This window comes from Chionomys nivalis, chromosome 7 (assembly GCF_950005125.1).
Source record: "Chionomys nivalis chromosome 7, mChiNiv1.1, whole genome shotgun sequence".
Lineage (NCBI taxonomy): Eukaryota > Metazoa > Chordata > Mammalia > Rodentia > Cricetidae > Chionomys > Chionomys nivalis.
Window position 1 is genome coordinate 101,319,526 of NC_080092.1, and position 18,328 is coordinate 101,337,853.

General features: G+C 51.1%; 1 protein-coding gene across 1 annotated transcript in view; it reads right to left on the minus strand.

The window, feature by feature from the left end:
- The window catches only part of Ccdc57 (coiled-coil domain containing 57), a 99,093-nt gene that overhangs the window by 43,668 nt on the left and 37,097 nt on the right, over positions 1 to 18,328 (minus strand). Inside the window, exons 11-15 of the mRNA XM_057776310.1 lie at positions 14,530 to 14,743; positions 13,799 to 13,951; positions 10,498 to 10,598; positions 7,537 to 7,710; positions 2,531 to 2,744 (exon numbers count right to left, since the gene is read on the minus strand). Coding sequence (XP_057632293.1) covers positions 2,531 to 2,744; positions 7,537 to 7,710; positions 10,498 to 10,598; positions 13,799 to 13,951; positions 14,530 to 14,743 — 856 coding nt within the window. The remainder of the gene's footprint in view (positions 1 to 2,530; positions 2,745 to 7,536; positions 7,711 to 10,497; positions 10,599 to 13,798; positions 13,952 to 14,529; positions 14,744 to 18,328) is intronic.

Here is an 18,328-nt window from a genome sequence, read left to right on the forward strand (position 1 = left end):
CCCCACAAAAATTGAAGATACACACGTAAAACAATGAGATGCTTTACTTATCCTGATTTCCTAGTGAATATTTACTTTTTATGGGGCTGTGGTCAAAGGGGGATTCTAATTCTCTCCAGAGGAGTGGAGCGAGCAGGCTGCGGCAGACAGACGCTAAGCTACTGCCAGACGAGGAGAAACCCAGACGCCACCAACAGGCCACCGGAAGAAGGAAGAAATAAATGATACCATTGTTCCATCTCTTCTAGGAATCGGCTTGCTAAGGACTCCACTGGCACAGCATGCCCTGCTGGGAGGAAAAGCAGGCTGTGTGTACATCGTGTGCCTGTTAAGTCTCAGGATGAGGATGTGAGCTGAGCGTAAATGGACGTGGTGTGCACATGGACTGGAAGGGCAAACATACAACACATAACAGACAAAGAGGGGCTGGCATCTTCACCAAGATGTGGACTAGCTCATTTAGGGTTTTTTGTAATTTTTGTTTTGTGTTTTTTTTTTTAAATTTAGATTTATGTATTTATTTTATTTATGTGTATGAGTGGTTTGCTGCATGTATGCACACACATGCCTGGTGCAAAGGTATCAGAAGAGGGTATTAGACTAAAGTTATAGATGGTTGTGAGCCATCAGGTAGGGGCTAGAAGCAAACCCAGGTTCTCTGCAAGAACAACAAGTACTCTAAATGCCGAGTCATGGCTCTAATCCCTTGACTCAGGTTTTTATGTAAGAGTCTCACTCTGTAGCACAGTCTGGTCTTACTTACCATGTTCCTGAATTAGTCCGCTTTGTGCTGGATTAAAACGCTAGCTACCAGGTCGAGGAATGTATCTTAGTTAGTGCAGTGATTGCCCAGCATGTGTGAAGCCCTGGGTTTGATCCTCTTAGAAACTTGAGTGTGTTAGTGCAAGCTGGTAACCCAAGTCAGTACCTGGGAGGTGGAGGCAGGAGGTTGAGAGGTTCAAGTCATTCTTGACTACATAGAGAGTTCTTTTGAGGCCAACCTGAGCTATATGAGACCTTGTCTCAAAAAAACAAAACAGCCGGGCGGTGGTGGCGCACGCCTTTAATCCCAGCACTCGGGAGGCAGAGGCAGGCGGATCTCTGTGAGTTCGAGACCAGCCTGGTCTACAAGAGCTAGTTCCAGGACAGGCTCCAAAACCACAGAGAAACCCTGTCTCGAAAAACCAAAAAAAAAAAAAAAAAAAACAAACAAAACAAAAAAAACCAAACAAACAAAAACCCAAGGGGCTTTAGAGATGGCTCAGCAGTTAAGAGCACTGGCTGCAGCCGGGCGGTGGTGGCGCACGCCTTTAATCCCAGCACTTGGGAGGCAGAGGCAGGCGGATCTCTGTGAGTTCGGGACCAGCCTGGTCTATAGAGCTAGTTCCAGGAAAGGCTCCAAAGCTACAGAGAAACCCTGTCTCGAAAAAACCAAAAAAAAAAAAAAAAAAAAAAAGAGCACTGGCTGCTGTTCCAGAGGACCCAACTTCAATTCCAAGTACTCACATGGCAGCTCACAACTGTCTGTAATTCCAGGTCTAGGGGATCTGACATTCTCACACAGACATACATGCAGGCAAAACACCAATGCACATAAAAACTATATCTTCAAACAAACAAACAAGCGAACAAAGGCAGATGTCACAGACATTTCTAGAGGCGAGGAACACTGCTGGGCAGACACAGGGGAGAGTGTAGGAGGGAAAGGAGCCCCGTGTACCTGCTTTGCCTGGCCTGTAGTGACAGGCCTATATTTATAAACATTTATATATCTGTATTCCCAGGGCTGTGCTCCTTGGCTGGTCTTGGCCTGGACCCTGCAGCGGGCACTGGGATCTGCACTTCAAACTCTGCTAGCTACTAAGTCACCTCTCTAGACCGTGTTTGGTTTTAAGATAGGGTCTCACACCACAGCCCAGGCTGCCTTGAACTTGTGATCCTTCTGCTTCAGTCTTTGGAGTGCTGAGATTACAGGCATGAGCCACTCTACCCGGCTGTTTTACATTTAAAACAAACAAAATTAAAACAAACAAAATGAAAACAAACAAGCGAAAAATCCCGGGACTCAAGTATCGCTTGGTTTTTGTAGGAAATCAACCGAGTGTCTGTAGACCTAGGGACACCCACAGAGGGCTGGCCTGGGACCGCCTTGGAGTGTCTGTAGATAACGCTGCCTGACCTGGGGACACCGGCAGAGGGCTGGCCTGGGGCCGCCTTGGTGCTTGCCTCACAGGACCTCAGCTGCTCCGTGGCTGTTCCTTCCAGATGTGGCCAGAGCAGTGGGTCAAGGGACACCCAGTGCTGAGATGAAGCCCTGCCCTGTGCCTGAGGCGTCTGGTTGGCTCCGGTCCACCACCAGTGGCCTCTGTGAAGCCTGCCTGCAGCCCTCCCTCTGGCCCCAGGCTTGTGGCAAGCAAGCCAGGAAGCTTTTTCTTTTGGCCTCCCATGGCAGAACCATGGCACCAGCTTCCCCTCTCCATTGGCATGACCCCAGTGTGGCCTGGCCCACCAGCCTTGCCCAGGTACCTACCTTTAGGGAGGCCCTGCTCTGCTCGGAGTCTGTTCCCCATTTCCAGGAGCTGCTCCTTCTCTAGGCTGAGGCTGAGTATCTTCTTAGCTGCGACCTTCAGCTTCCTTTGCAGATGTCGCACGGATACGGTCTGTGGAGGCTGAGCCCCTTCCTGGGGGAGACTAGGGAACTCCGTCTGGTCCTTTGTGACCATGGGTCTCCAGTTAGTCAGGCCCTGTACACAGAACCCAACCAAGAGACAGCCCTGAGGAGAGCCTGCTGGACATCACGCAGGCTGGGAAATGGTGAGGTAGCCCTCTCGGGATCCCCACGGCTGGGGGCTCACTGGTCACACCGTACAAAGGAAAGTCAGAAGAGTGACGACTGCCATGCTTTAACTGAGTTGGGAGTTGGGAACAGCGCCCAGGTTTCAGTGAGCTACTTCTCTCCTAGAACTGGGGAGGGTTGCATAGCTCTCAGCCCCCCCCCCGCCCCCCCGCAAGCCCACAGCATTCTTTTCCCCATCAGCTCCTGCTGAGCTTTGTGTCTTTCAAGTGGAGACAATGAGAACTTACACTCAACCAGCACAGGGCCCTGCTCTGGAGGAAAGAAGGCCCTGTCAGCCTCCAGCAACACCCAGACCTGGGAAGCCTGAACCCTGTGTGGACACAGGGACCTGTGGCCAAGCCACTTCTCACTGCTATGGGCTCCATCTGCGTCTGCTCTCTGACCTGTGCTGACTGGACCTTCCCAATGTCCTCCTCCCCTGTTGCCCAAGGGCTGGCATGCCCTTCCTTCTCCTCTGGCTCACCCCTTCTCCACCTGCCTGTTATAGAGTCCCCTTACCACCCTGTGGGTCAGCTGTGGTCTCCCTTCCCGGAGAAGGTACGGGAGGAAGCAAAGGCTGCTGGAGAGGAGGTCAAGCAGGCATGAGTCCTTTGGAACCATGTGTCCTTCACTCAGCCCAGCCTGGACTTGGGGCCAACACACACACCGCAGAAACACAGTCACAACATTAAGGGGATACAGGCATGGGAGAACCAGGTTCTGACATGGCCACCTAGTCTTGACAGTTATGAGATGTCATGACGGTCAGCTGCTATTCTGGGTGCTAGAGCTCCATGTCCCGGAACATCCTGCACGCCCTGCTCTGGTTTCCCGGTCCTTGCCAGGGCTGGCATGTGTTTGTGCCCTCTGGGTGCTACTGTTCCTCAGGTAGCCTGGAGTGTGTGGGTGATTGCAGCTGTAGGTGACTGCATTCAGGTGCTTCTGGCAGATGCTGCAGGCCACAGGGGACTGAGGGGCTCGCAGAAAGACCCAGCAGAGGGGCCAGAGAAGGTTCTGTGGACCTTCAGGACCACGATAGGTAAGCAGTACACGGTGCTCCCAGAGTGTGCTGTTGTAGGCCCAGGCATCCCACACCTCAAGTGGCCTTCAGAATATAGAGGATTTCAGGTCTGGAGAGGGGGAGGCTGGGGCTCTACCTTGCAGGGGCTAGTCTGGTAGGAGGTTCCTGTCACTTCGAAGGTCGTGTGCTCTATAAAATACAAAGCTTGTCAGAAAGTGACAGCCCCTGGTAAGGCGCAGCCCCTGATGTTCCCTGGGTCTAGAGCCCTTGTGTGTGACCATACAGGAGGCTCAGTGTGGCCTTGTTCCTGAGAGCACACTTGCCTGGAGGACATGGAATGATTTCCCTGGGCTCAGCTGTTAATAATTTTTATTTGGGCCAGGTATGGTGGCACATGTCTTTAATCCCAGAACTCAGGAGGCAGAGGCAAGTGGATCACTATGAGTTCAAGGCCAGCCTAGTCCACATAGAAAATTTCAGGACAGCCAGGGTTACACGGAGAAACCTTGTCTCGAAAAACCAATCCACAAAATAAGTATTTTACAACAGGAGACACGTTCAGAGATGTCTTTGACCCACAGCACTCAAGTAAACACTATGGCAACCCACTCCCTGGCACCTGTCCCAGGGCTGCAGAACCCACCCTGCCACCTATGACACCATCTTGGTATGGTGACAATCTGGACAGTAGGGAAATCTGCAGAAATGTCTTGATGAGATTCGCCAAGGCCTAGACTGAAGCCCTTCAGGAGGCTGTGGTCAACGCCAGTGGACTCCATGGGTCACAGAGGCTCCTTCCCAGGCCAAGGCCAAAGCTTCCAGCAGCTAACACTGCCCCAGAGATGATCCCTTCCACTCCCTCCAGCACAGGAGAGGAAGACATGGGACTAGAAATGAGTTGATGAAGGTGGCAGACCTGGGAGCAGGAGATAACCTGGGCCTAAGCCCTGACTAAACAGCGGGCCCGGTCGAGGTCAGGCTCTGGGAGCAGGAGATAACCTGGGCCTAAGCCCTGACTAAACAGCGGGCCCGGCCAAGGTCAGGCACGGAGGACCATGGCATTCTTCACAGGTACCCATGTACATAGTGTCATAAAGAGTGGCCAGCTTCGCAGGCTCTTTGGTTGGGCAAGGGAAAGAAGACTACCCTTTCCTGTTTGTTTTTGAGACATGGTTTCACTTTGTAGCTCTGGCTGTCCTGGAACTCTCTCTGTAGACCAGGCTGGCCTCACAGAGATCTGCCTGCCTCTGCCTCCTGAGTGCTGGAGTTAAAGATGTGTGCCACCACTGCCAGCTTAAGACTAGCCTTTGATAGAAGCAGAAAGGACAGTTGTCTCAGGCTCCTGCCTTGGGAACCGCCACTGCCCTGCTCACTACCCACCCAGCTCTCTGCACATAAGCTCTTCCTGAAGAATGGAGGGTGGGGGAAGACAGTGTGTCACACACTGCGGTTCTGCACATCCCAGTGTGCTCTCCTGCCGTGTGCCACACACTGCGGTTCTGCACGTCGCAGGAAAGATCGGGGCACACGGATGATCCTGGTGATCTCCCCTGGCCTTCTGAGCATGTCCCTCCAAGGTGGACTCCTGTCCAGAGCCTGGGACCCCCGGAGTATGAATGTGCAAGGATTTGCCCACAGCTGGAAGGTCCCCTGGTCATCATTTGTATTCGATGGCACTGACATCTAGGTGTCCAGAGGAGCTAAACCCCAAAAGTGCATCTTGGGTGTTCCACTTAGGCGCAAATGCTAGTGTCCTGGTGCTGATGTTGGTCAAGATGGGTCCTTAGGTTTCTCCAGTGAGTTTTTCACCTTGTGATCAAGGTCAGCTGGACATGGAAGAGACACCACTGTGGCTGGAGACTGGGGTGCTGTGGTTCTCAGCAAGCCGCTGCCTCGAGTTCCACATCTGCACTCCACAGCCTTGTCTGCTGTGTCTACGCACTGATGTTCTGGTAGAGGGGCTACTTCACGTTTTCTTTATAAAGATTGTCTTGTTGTACCTGTCTGTCTGTCTGGGGTGCTGTGCGTGTACGGCACGGCGTGCACACCGCAGAGGACAGCTGTGGAAGTTGGTTCTCTCCTACCATGCGGCTCCAGAGACTGAGCTCGGGTCCTCAGGCTTGGCAGCAAGGGCCTCTACTGATGAGATCCTTTCTGGCCTCCATTTCTTCATGTACCTGCCCACTTGGCCAAGATGACTTGAGGATTTCCTATGAACTGGTGGACTGTAGTCTTTCCTGGCTGAGATGGTCAGTCGGAGCCCTTCACAGCTAGCACCTGTATTGCCCTAATATATCTATTTGGAACTGGCGTTGTTCCCCTGATCCCGGGACTGGAGCAGGCGATTCAACCTCAGGACAGGGATCTCCTCCATTTATCTATACATCGGCAAGGATACTTGAGGACATCGTTGACCAGGTTCCAGCTTCCTTTGGAAGCACTGACTTCCTGGCCTCTCCTGTGCACCTAACATCTGGTCCAGGTCGGGGACAGGCTGTGGGCAGTGGCTGTCACCTTGGGGTCTTGTCCAGCAGGGGGGCCCAAGCTTCCTTGCTTCCTGAGCTTCACGACCTCACAGTGTGCCAAAACCATAGGTATGAAGACCCAACAGGAACAGGGAAGTCCAGTAACTGCTTTACACGCTGGGCCCTGGACTGCTGCCTTAACCCAGTCTGCCGCTATTTACATTCGGTGTGTATTACTCAGTGCTGACCTACCTGTTCTCCCTGGACTGATGGATTGCGGAGAAGTCTGGGGGCTTGGGGAGGCCTAGGAGCAGAAGCCCTTAGGGACTAGCACTGCTTAGTACTTCAGTGTTAGCCAGTCAGTCCTTTGCTGGAGCCTCAGGCTCCCTCAGCTCCCAACCCTGTTCTGTTGCTTTCTCTGTTCCCAGAGGCTATCGGCTGTGTTCCTGTTCTTGTAATGTGGTGTCATAAGGGCATATACTGTCTTCAGCTTCTCAGCTGAATGCCTTAAGACCTCTGGTGATTAAAGTCACCACTGACAACCACAGTGGCCATGGGCCACTATAGGTCAGCACAGGTAGTCAAAGGTGACCGTAAGTCATCATTGTCACTGCAGGTCAGTTGGCAGAGAGTCATATCACAGGTCATTCACTGCAGATTACAGCAGGTCAGGGCAGGGGCAAAAGGTCACCATAAGTCAGTACACATCACCCCAGTTACTGCAGGACTGACGGAGTCTCATGGGCACAGCCGGGAAAGTAGGGATGTCACCTTCCTACCCATGGTTCCACTTGGGCCTTCAATGGGAAGGGTGGGCTCTGTCAGAGGATTCCAGGGGGTCTCTGTGCTGGTCACAGTATCGACCAGAAGCCGAGTGCCCCGGGGCCCCTCCTCTCACAGGCAGGCAGGCCAGGTCTGTGCACAGTGCCTTCTTAGCCATCAGCCCAGACCTGTTTATGGAGAGAAATGCATTCTCTGCAGGGAGCCAAAGACAGCATGGGCTCCAATCCAGCAGTAGTATGTCAAGTCAGAGAAATGAGCAGAGGTGTGAGTATGCTCACAGAGGAAAACAGCGGGAGAAGAGGAGGCGTCTGCTTAGTCACCTCTCAACACCACCCTCTGGCCTCACAGATCAGGAATCCTGCCTGTGCCAGCAAGCATGTGACAGCCAGGATGGAAGGAAATGGGGGCACTCATCCATGTCCAGCACCCACCTCTCTCTGTAGCTGCTCCCTGAAAGAAGGCTCTCCTTGGGGCTGGGGCATCTTGAGATGCTTCCGTAGCTCAGCCACCTGCTTCTGCAGCTCCAAAACCTCCAGGTGCACCTGGTCCACTTCACTGGGGAGCTCGTGCAGGACAGTGACCGACTCCAGGGGTTTCTGCCACAGCTAGGCAATCAGTTCAGAAGGCAATGTTAGGAAGCGGGGGGAGCCTGTCCTAGGAAGGTGCAGGGGTGGAGCAGGGTCAGTGGCCGGTTTCTGCTCTGGCTGGACGTGATGATCTGCAAACCTGCCCTGTGTGCTGCACTTCTGTGCAGTCGATGCTAGACACCAAAGCTCACTGGCAAGCGTGTGAGAGAAAGCGGGTTACCATCCTCTCCCGAGCCCTAGTCCTAGTTCCCACCACAAGGGCAGATGGCAGCAGGGTGAGGCGGTACACACTTTTAATCCTAGCACTTGGGAGGCAGAGGCAGGCGGATCCCTATGCAGCCTGGCCTACATAGTAAGTTTCAGGACAGCCAGGGTTCTGTAGTGAGACCATCTCAAAAGACCAAGAGGAGATAAGAGGGAAGTGAGCATGATGGGAAGCTACGAAAGGCAGTGCCGGGCTAGGAACGCTGTTCAGCTGCTTGCCTAGCATGCATGAAGCCCTGGGCTCAATTGCCAACACCACATAAGCAGGGTGTAGCAGTACATGTCTGTAGTTCTGGTACTTGGGAAGTAGAGGCAGAAAGACCAGAAATCCCAGGTCATTCTCAGTAAGTGTGAGGCCAGTTTGGGTTACAAGAGAACCTATCTTTAAAAAAAAAAATAAACAAATAAAAGACAGTGAGAGAAGTGGCTGTGGTGGAAGGGGGGGTTCAGGAGGAGCAGCTGCCGTCCACAGGTACCACAGAGGTGGACGTGGTACAGGAGCGGCTGCCATCCACGGGTACCACAGAGGTAGACGTGGGTACAGGAGGAGTGGCTGCCGTCCACGGGTACGATAGTGGTGGATGTGGGTACAGGAGAAGCGGCTGCCGTCCACAGGTACCACAGAGGTGGACGTGGGTACAGGAGGAGTGGTTGCCATCCACGGGTACATTAGCAGCAGCAAGATGACTGTGAGGACCCATCCTGAACCTTTAGCACCACAAAACCAGTACCTGCAAGACCCTAATGTGGCCTGGGCCAGGTAGGAGGAGATCCAGGCAGATGGGAAAACACACTTCTTTGTATTCCGGCTTCCCAGGCTAGGTGAAGGGAATTAAAATAATGCTTCTGATCCAGGGATGCCTAAAGTTGACTCTGTGTGACTATCTTGTTTGGACAGTCACATACACACAGAAGAGGTGACCATTAGGTAAACAGACACTGTTAAATAAAAATGCAAAACACTTGAAGGTAAACCTGTTTTATTTAGACAGCGTCTCACTCTGCAGCCCTGCCTGTCCTGGAACTCACTGTGTAAATCAGGCTGGCCTTAAACTCACAGAGATCCACCTGTCACTGCCTCTTGAGAGCTAGGATTAGAGGCGTGTGCCATCATACTTGACTGGAGGTAAATATTTTACCCAGCTTATTCCAACTGTCTCTAGTTATCAAAGTGAAATTAAAATGCTTTAAATTAAATTATTTTTTAATAGTTTATTTAACTTTATTTTGCCTGGTGGTGGTGGTGCACGCCTTTAATCCCAGCACTTGGGAGGCAGAGGCAGGCAGATCTCTGTGAGTTCGAGGCCAGCCTGGTCTACAAAGGGAGTTCCAGGACAGGCTCCAAAGCTACAGAGAAACCCTGTCTCGGAAAAAAAAAAAAAAAAAAAAAAAACCAAAAAACAAAAACTTTATTTATGTGCTGTTAAATTGGGAGCAGAGCCCTAGTCCTGGCCTGGGAGTTGCATTGGTTTGGACTCCAAATCCCAGCATGCCAGGTTCTGACCCTCCCCCAGGTTGGGGTCAGGACCACTCCCACAGAGTATTTAAGGCAGCTCCCAGAGGAGAAACACGTGGTTTTCGGGTCTGCACGGACTCCCTGCTTTTCTGTCTCCCTGCCATGCACTCGGCCACCCGAGAGCGTCTTACTTAATAAAACGATGGGCATTTTGATTTGGTTTGATTTGACCTAATTGGATTTCTTGTGCCAGCAGAGTTGCCCTTTTCTTATTATTTTTACTTAACAGTGCATTGGTGTGAAGGTATCAGATCCTCTGGAACAATAGTTACAGATGGTTGTGAGCTGCCATGTGAGTGCTAGAAATTGAACCTGGGTCCTCTAGAAGAGTAGCCAGTGCTCTTAACAGCTACTCAATCTCTCCAGACCCTAAATTAAATTCTTATTTCTTGTCTACAGCATTGAAAGGTGTGTGTGTGTGTGTATGTGTGTGTGTGTGTGTGTGTAAGTGGGTTTACATGTGTGTGCATTTGTGGTTGTTATTGTTGCTGCTGTTTTGAGATAGGGTCTCATGTATCCCAGGCAGGCCTCTAACTCTCTGTAGCCATGGATGGCCTAGAATTTTTGTTCCTCCTGCCTCTATGTTATGAGTGTTGGGACTACAGACACTTAGCACCATATCAGGCTTACCTGCGAACAATCCATAGCCACCCATGAGATAAATCAGCGACTGCACAGCACAGTCCTTTGTTCTGAAGGAAAGAGAAGTTGGGAAGACACCCAAAACACCTAAGGTCAATGAGGTCACTTCTGGCACCTCTCAGAAGCTGCACCTGTGTCCAAATCTGGACTGTTCTTCAGTAGGAATGCTTGCACAACCTGAGTGTTAAGAGCTAGTCTCAGCCGGGCGGTGGTGGCGCACGCCTTTAATCCCAGCACTTGGGAGGCAGAGGCAGGTGGATCTCTGTGAGTTCGAGGCCAGCCTGGTCTACAAGAGCTAGTTCCAGGACAGGTTCCAAAACCACAGAGAAACCCTGTCTCGAAAAACCAAAAAAAAAAAAAAAAAAAAAAAGAGCTAGTCTCACCTTCTTTTTGAGCTGTGTCACCAGCAGGTTCAAGAGATGCACTCTGTCTCCGAGTTTTCTGAGTGCTAAGGCAACAGATGCCTGGCCTGTCAAAGCCGCTCCTGCAGATGAGAACACTTGCTGTCAGCTCAGATCTCAGAAACAAAAAGCAGTCTCCCTGGGGAGCTGAGCCTCCTTTCCCACAGAGGCCTACTGAAGCTTCTAACTGACTTCAAGGTAAATACGCCCATCCCTGAATCAAAGGGCTGGGTCCCCACAAAGACCAGAGATGCAGGGAGTATGTAGTACATCCTTAGAGCGAGAGGAGGACTAGAGGGTGAAATCCAGCCTGACCAGGTCACAACAATTTTCCCTAAAATCCAGGACCATTCATTTGGAATGGGGGCAGGGGCGAAGAAGTAAAACTTATATTCCAAGCTGTTTCGAGCAGAATGGTAAAGCAGCTTTAAGGAATTTATGTAAATCTGTCTTTTCAAGGCAGCTCACAGCTCCTTGGCCTGGTGACTCAGGAGTCAATCTGCAGAGTGAGTTCAAGGCCAGCCTAAGCTACTTAGTGAGAATGTTTCAAAAATAAAAGCCTGCCTGTGGGGTGGTGGTGCTAGAGAGATGGCTCAGGGATTATGAGCAGTGGCTGCTCTTCCAGAGGACCAAGGTTTGGTTCCCAGCATCCATATGGCAGTTCACAATCATCTGTGACTTCAGTTCCAGAGACTCTGACACCCTTTCCTGGCTCCTGCAGTCACCAGGCACATTGTGGTACAGATATACACATGAAGGCAAAATACCCATACATGTGAAAAAAAAAAAGCCCCTCCGAAAATCAAACTGGCCATGGCTAGGGCTCAGGGGCAGAGAGCTGGCCAGTGTGTGCCAGGCTCTAGGTTCCATTTCTAGCACTGCATAAGAAATGAAAAAGCACATTTATAGCATTAGGTGCATATCTTAGAAATAAAAGACCAACACATGAATCTAGAAGAAAGACAGAATAAAATTAACATTAAATACTGAGGAAATAGAAATAACGTGTCCTCTAATATCAACAAAACCAATGATCAGCTTTTGTAAAGGTAATAAGTGAAGAAATAAGTAACTACACTCTCTCTAGTAGGACACCAAGAGAACAGAAATGTTCAGTATGGTGCACGGTGAAAACTCTATGGACACTGAAGACTCAGGAGAGACTGTGCAGTTATATGGTCTCAGCTACGCAGAAAGCTGAGGCAGGAGGATCACAGTCTCAAAGAAGAAAATAAACAAAACAGACAGGAGGGGCTGGAGAGATGGCTCAGCGGTTAAGAGCATTGCCTGCTCTTCCAAAGGTCCTGAGTTCAATTCCCAGCAACCACATGGTGGCTCACAACCACCTGTAATGGGGTCTGGTGCCCTCTTCTGGCCTGCAAGCATACATGTAGACAGTATATTGTATACATAATAAATAAATATTAAAAAAAACAGATAGGATAAGAAATTTCATCGCAGAAGTTTGAAAACTTGCCAGGCGGTGGTGGCGCACGCCTTTAATCCCAGCACTTGGGAGGCAGAGGCAGGCGGATCTCTGTGAGTTCGAGACCAGCCTGGTCTACAAGAGCTAGTTCCAGGACAGGCTCCAAAACCACAGAGAAAAACCCTGTCTTGAAAAAAAGCAAAAAAAAAAAAAAAAAAAAAAAAAAAAAGAAAAGAAGTTTGAAAACTTGAGGAAATGGGATAATTTCTTAGTATAATGTAACAAATATATATAGAAAGAAAATATGGCCATGCAGTGGTGGTGCAGGTCTTTAATCCCAGGTCAGCCTGGTCTACAGAGTGAGTTCCAGGTCGGATAGGGCTACACAGAGAAGTCCTGCCTCAAAAATCAAACAAAACAAAACAATGTATATGAACAGTCCCTTAACTACGAATAAACAAATCAAGTTTCAAATCTTCCCGTAAGAAAAACTCTGGGGTCTGGTGATTTCAAAGTTGAATTCTACAAATAGTTTAAGAAAGACTTATCTGGTCACTCATATCTCTAGGGTCAGAGCAGTCCTGGTTCTAAACTATGACCCAAGCATTGCAAACAAGGAAATGAAATGACAAGCCTGTCTTACTTCTGACCCCAAATCTGGCAGTTCTCCATGAAACACTGGCAAGCCAGGTGCAGCAGCCATCAGGAAGCTGCACCAGTTTCTGGGTTCCTTCCTGGGAAAGGGTGGTGTGACAGGACAGAGGGGGCACCCACACTGTCTGCTCTCTATCACCGCCTGGCACACAGATGACTCTGGGAGGTGAAGCAGAGAGCGGTGGGGCCTGGGCTGACCCACAGAAGCTTCCATCCGTCCTTCCCTCAGGTACCAGGGGAATGCACCCTGTACCCACGACCCCTCCTTCTTACTAAAGAATGGAGAGAAGGCCCAAGGCAAGCCTGTTCCGGGAAAGATGCCTGTCCTCTTGCCCCACTGCCGCAGCACTCCACACCAAGGACAGAACACTCCTGGGAAGGGCCTGTGGACAGAAGTCTGTGGAGAGCCCCGAGGGGCCCAGGGACATCAGACAGCTAGCACTTGGCAATGTGAGCGCTGTTCAGAACTCCAGGGTCTCTCCAAGGCTGTAACTGGCCATCACCATCTGTTTACGGCCAGTCTGGAGTATTTCACCGTAGAAGTTTGATGCTAATGTCCCTCATAGGCTAAGATGTTTGAATACCTGGTCCCCAGTCAAGGGCACCGTTTCCATGCAGGTTTAGGATACATGGTCTTATTGGAGGAGGCACGTCACCGGAGACGCCCTTTCTCGGTTGCCGCACCCGTCTACGGCCTCAGCCTCGTCTGTACAGTCTCTAACCCTCTGCAACTGCAGCCAGAACAAACGCTTTCTGCTATAAGGCCCAGTTCTTGGGGTCCTGTCACGGCAGCAGAAAAGCAATGGACAGGGCAGACCCTGAGGATTCCAAAGGCCCAGGAAAAAAGATGTCCATGCTCCAATGCACTAGGGACAGAATGTGCCCGACAGCCTCTAGGATGGCCAGACAGGGAGGGGCTGCCCTGCAAACTGCACGGAGGGCGAATGGCAGAAGCACTGAAGTCCGGCATTGTCCACCGACACACAACATAGGCCAAACGCGCATGCACATTTCATTCCACTTACACGAGGAAACAGAGCTCTCACCTAACACGGGGACTTCAGGGGACCCCTGGTTCTGGAGACGGGGTGTCTGAAGGTGATGAACACTGTGGAGCTAGGCATGCATTTGTAAGATCTGCCTCAGGGATTCACCTTAATTTCACACAGTGAGCACAGGGTTTGGGTAGCCAGGGGCTCTCACCAGCTGCTTCTGCGGAGCTGTGGGCACCAGGCTGTGGGTCGGCAGTGGGCAAGGCGGCCGTCACTGGCTCTCCGACACCTCGCTGCTGCTCTTCCAGGGCTTTCAGCTTGTGCTTTAGGTTCTGCATTTCTGCTTCAAGCACCAGAACATAATCTGCCGAGACACCAGGGAACACGCACACTCTCACCGGCATACTCTCGTCACTGGCAGGGCCGTCGGCTGCAGGGCTTGAAGGCTGCCCCCGACCCTGCCCTCTCTTGCCCCAACTCTCAGCCTAGCCCCTGTATCCTCCAGGAAGGTTCTGGGGCCAGGAGGGAGAACTTGCTTGTCTCCCATTGGCTTTGGCCATAGAGGGCACAACTCCCACACCAGGGATCAGACCCTTGGAAGCAGCCATGGTGCCTGCTAGGAACTAGGTAAAGGTGGGGCTGCCAGCTCAGATCCACCACAGGATGCTCCTCTTGCGGAAGGTCTGGCCCGCAGCCTTGCCGCCAGTGCCTCATTCTGCCCGGTCTGATGGCTTCCCAGGTCCATCAGATATGCACCCTGCACTTTCTCCTCCACGTCACCAAAGAAACATTGTTTCTCTCTTGGAGGACAAGCAAGTGCCGAGTTTTGCAGTGGTTTACGAGAGGGTGGCGACTGTGAGAGACCGGGGTGAGAAGCTTGTCTGGGGCCCCCACTCTCACCACACCACCTGCCCCTCCTTACAGCTACACCCGCTCGCTCACCCGGAGGGGCCGGATCTCCTCCTGCCTGGGGATCAGGGCTTGGCTCCGAGCACTCTTCCAGTTGAGCAGAAGGAAGATGGCCGCTCAGCATTTCCATCTCTCGCCTCATCTGTGCAACAGCGTTCCGCAGACCTGCATTCTGCTCCTGCAGCCTCTGAATCTCACTAGATGGAGACTCTTTCCTCATTTCTCCTTCGTGCTGCTGTGGAGGTACCTGCCACACACACCCAAGAAGAATAGTTACGGACACAAAAGAGGAGGTTCTCTGCTTAAACCCAGCTTGGAGCCATGCTACTCCACACCTGTCCTCCAGACACTATCCTCTGAGTGTAATGGCCACCATCTTTACCAGAGAAGCTGTTATTATTTGCAAGAGCCCCCCGCCAAGATCAGGCTTGCCGGACTGCTGACACCCCACAGGTGGGAATGGTGGCTTACTGGGCTTCCCCGACATTCTGGCCCCCACGCCTGCATTCCCCACCCACCACTATGCGATCTGGCCCTCACTGCTCATGGTCTAGAAGTGTGTCAGGGTATATATGGACCGTGAAGGTTAACTGAAGGGAAGGGGTCCATCTGTACAGCTATGGGAAGTCAGTGGCCACACTGGGGCAAAACTGGTACTAAGAAGGCCATGGCTTTCCCTGTGTTCATGGAAGTAGCTCATTCATGATCTGTGTGTAAGCCCTGCAAACTCTTTGGTTTCCCAGGTTGGGTCAATAGAACTGTACTTTAATTTGTCATCAAGCCTATACAGTGGGGGTAGATGCTTGGTTCCCACAACACAATGATCCTCCTAACCCATAGGCACGCGCCTCGAGAGGCATCGGTTCATGATACACTCCATGATAGGGTTTTTCAGTAGCTGGAGTCACTAAGACAGACAAGGTCACAGGGGCTAGGAAGGAGGGAGGGGTTGAGGAAACTCTGGAGGTGGATGATGGTCCAGTCTTATGCCCGTGTTCAGTGCGCTAAAGGCTTTAAGGGGTTTATGCAGCTTTCATACAGCACAGAGCACATCTGAGGCGGAGCATGCGAACTATGCACGCAGCAGAAAGCATCCAAAAAGGATCAGATATTAGAGATCCTGGGGCTGGGGAAACACGAGGTGCAGCAAACCGACACCCAGAACAAGAAGGGAAAGAGATGAATTTGGCCAGAGGTATTTCAAAGTTCCCCTCAGTGCAAACTGAGACTCAAGAGTGACCTGTTAGCAGCTTCTCTGGTCATAAGCCAGGCAAGACCTGGCACAGGTGGTCCTAGCTGGTCATTTGAGGAAGAGACATGAATGTGTCTAACAGCACATCTTTAAAAAATATATTTGTTTTCATGTTATATGCATGACTATTTTGACTGCAAATATATATATATGTATATATATACATTTATACACACACACAAACACATATATCACAGATACACTACTTCCGTGCCAGAAGAGGGTGCTGGATACCTGGAACTGAAGTTACAGACAGTTGTGAGCTGCCATATGGTGCTGGGAACTGAACCTGGGTCCTCTGCAAGAGCAGCAAGAGCAAAAAGAGCTCTTGACTGCTGAGCCATCTCTCCAGTCTCCCTCAACCCCACCCAACCGCAGCATTTTAACTGTGCTTGTGAACAATCTAACACCCTGGTAGGAAATGATCCCAAAATGGGCAGGCCTCCCATGTATGTCAGTCAGCTGCGGCATATCGAGTTGAGTTGCAGTAAGACTTGGAGGAAGAAAGGGTAGGAGGAGAGAAAAGAAGGGAGGAGGGAGGGAGAGGAAACTGATCAGGCTGGAAAAAAATTAATAAATAATAAAAAAGAAATTAAAAAAAGAAAATGATTCAAGAAACTAAGGTATGTCATGTCTCCATTTAGATTGTGTTCCTGAGAAATCTCTATGCAGCAGAAATATTTGTGGTAGAATTTAAGGAAAAGATGAACTTCCTAGTAAAATGCTCAGCTCTGCCCTCTCCAGCTACAGGTCCCCCACCCCATGTTCAGCCCACTCCATCCCGTCTGTCTGCCTACTCCTCAAGCGCGTGGATTTCCGGCAAAAGTACCGCTCTCCAGGGACAAGCGCAGACTTCCCGAGGCTGAGAGACTGAGATGGGTGTGCTCTAACCCTGTGTGACCTCAAGGGTTGTGCTGCTAACCACAGCCACCCCCAATTAAAAATTACATTCTCTGTGTGTGTTTGTGCTTATTTATACACACGCCACAGCCTGCATATGGAAGTCAAAACCTGAGAAAGGTGATCCTCTCCTCCCACAGTGGGTCTTGGGGATCAAACTCAGGCCTCCACGCTGACCAGCAAGCACCCTTACCCAGGGAACCATCTCACCGGCCCAACTGCAGCCTTTGAAGTTGCTGTCAGCTGTCTGACTCCTAGAACAGAACTTTTAACCCTGGCCCTGGCTCACCAATGCTTTTCTTCAGTCAGGCTGACTCGATGTGTGGCCTGTGGCTCACAGCCTTCCAGCCCCACCTCCTCTTAGGCCAGCTCAGCTCTCAGCAGCACCCAGCCTCTCCTTTATTGACTGTGGAGACCCCTTTTCAGGCCAGGAAACCAGGAGAGAACCTCTGGGAAGCAGAGAGACACTACGGGAGCCTGGTCACCTCCGTGTTACCTCACATCTGCGACACCGAGTTGGCTAAGAAGCTGTTCTGGCTTCAGGCTGGCTGCATCGCTCCCTCTTGGGGTCCCCAAGGTGACAACTCTGGAGCACGAGGGCCACCCTTTGACCTGCTGGAGACGATGCGGAAAGCCCTACATCTCAGGTGCTCCCAGCGGGGCCTGCAGAGGGCCTGCTCTGTAACGCTCAGCAGCATCTCCAGTCCTGACGTGTGCAGCTCGCCAGTCAAGGCAGGCTGGAAAGCCTTCATTCAGTCCAAACTTATGTAATGCTACCAATCAGGAGCTGATGAGTACTTCTCCATGCTGAGTTCTAGTCCATCACTCCACTCCAAAGTTGTGCCTGGGTTTGTGTATGCATTCAGATTCTGGAAACTGTTGTGGTCACTTTGGCTATTGGGACCTCAGCCAGATACTTTGTCCAAGATCAAGGGTGCACTTAAGGGGTGGGTGGGTGTGGATTGTTCCTGACTACAGAGCACACTTCTAAAGTTTATTGTTTACTTAACAAAGAAACCAGCCAACTGATAGCCCTTGCTGACCTGCTTAGCTGGTACTTGGAGACAAATGTCTTTTTTTGATTGCCAGCCTAGGGGAAAAGTACAAGAAAGTTTCCAGTAAGGGACCATTGATGAAAATGAGCACCCTTTCTTGTCATTTGTCTAGAGCTTTCCTGTGTTCATCTTGGGGAGCACTTCATATATGATTTCACACTGTCTCCTTCCTCCTCCTTTTTCCAAGACAGGGTTTCTCTGCGTAACAGCTCTAGCTGTCCTGGAACTTGCTTTGTAGACCAGGCTAGCCCCAAACTCACAGAGATCCACCTGCCTCTGCCTCCCAAGTGCTGGGATTAAAGGCGTGTGCCACCTCGGCACCGCTTTGAATGGCATTCTCTTAATTAGCGATTGAGAGGGGAGGGCTTAGCCCATTATGGGTGGGGACACGTCTGGGCTGGTGGTCCTGGGTTCTATAAGAAAGCAGACTGAGCAAGCTAGAGGGAGTAAGCCAGTTCAGTTGCAACCCTCCATGGCCTCTGCATCAGCTCCTGCCTCCAGGTCCTGCCCTGTTTGAGTTCCTGCCCTGACTTCCTTCAGTGATGGACTACGATATAGAAGCATAAGCCAGTGATGGACTACGATATAGAAGCATAAGCCAAACAAACCCTTTTTCCCCCAACTT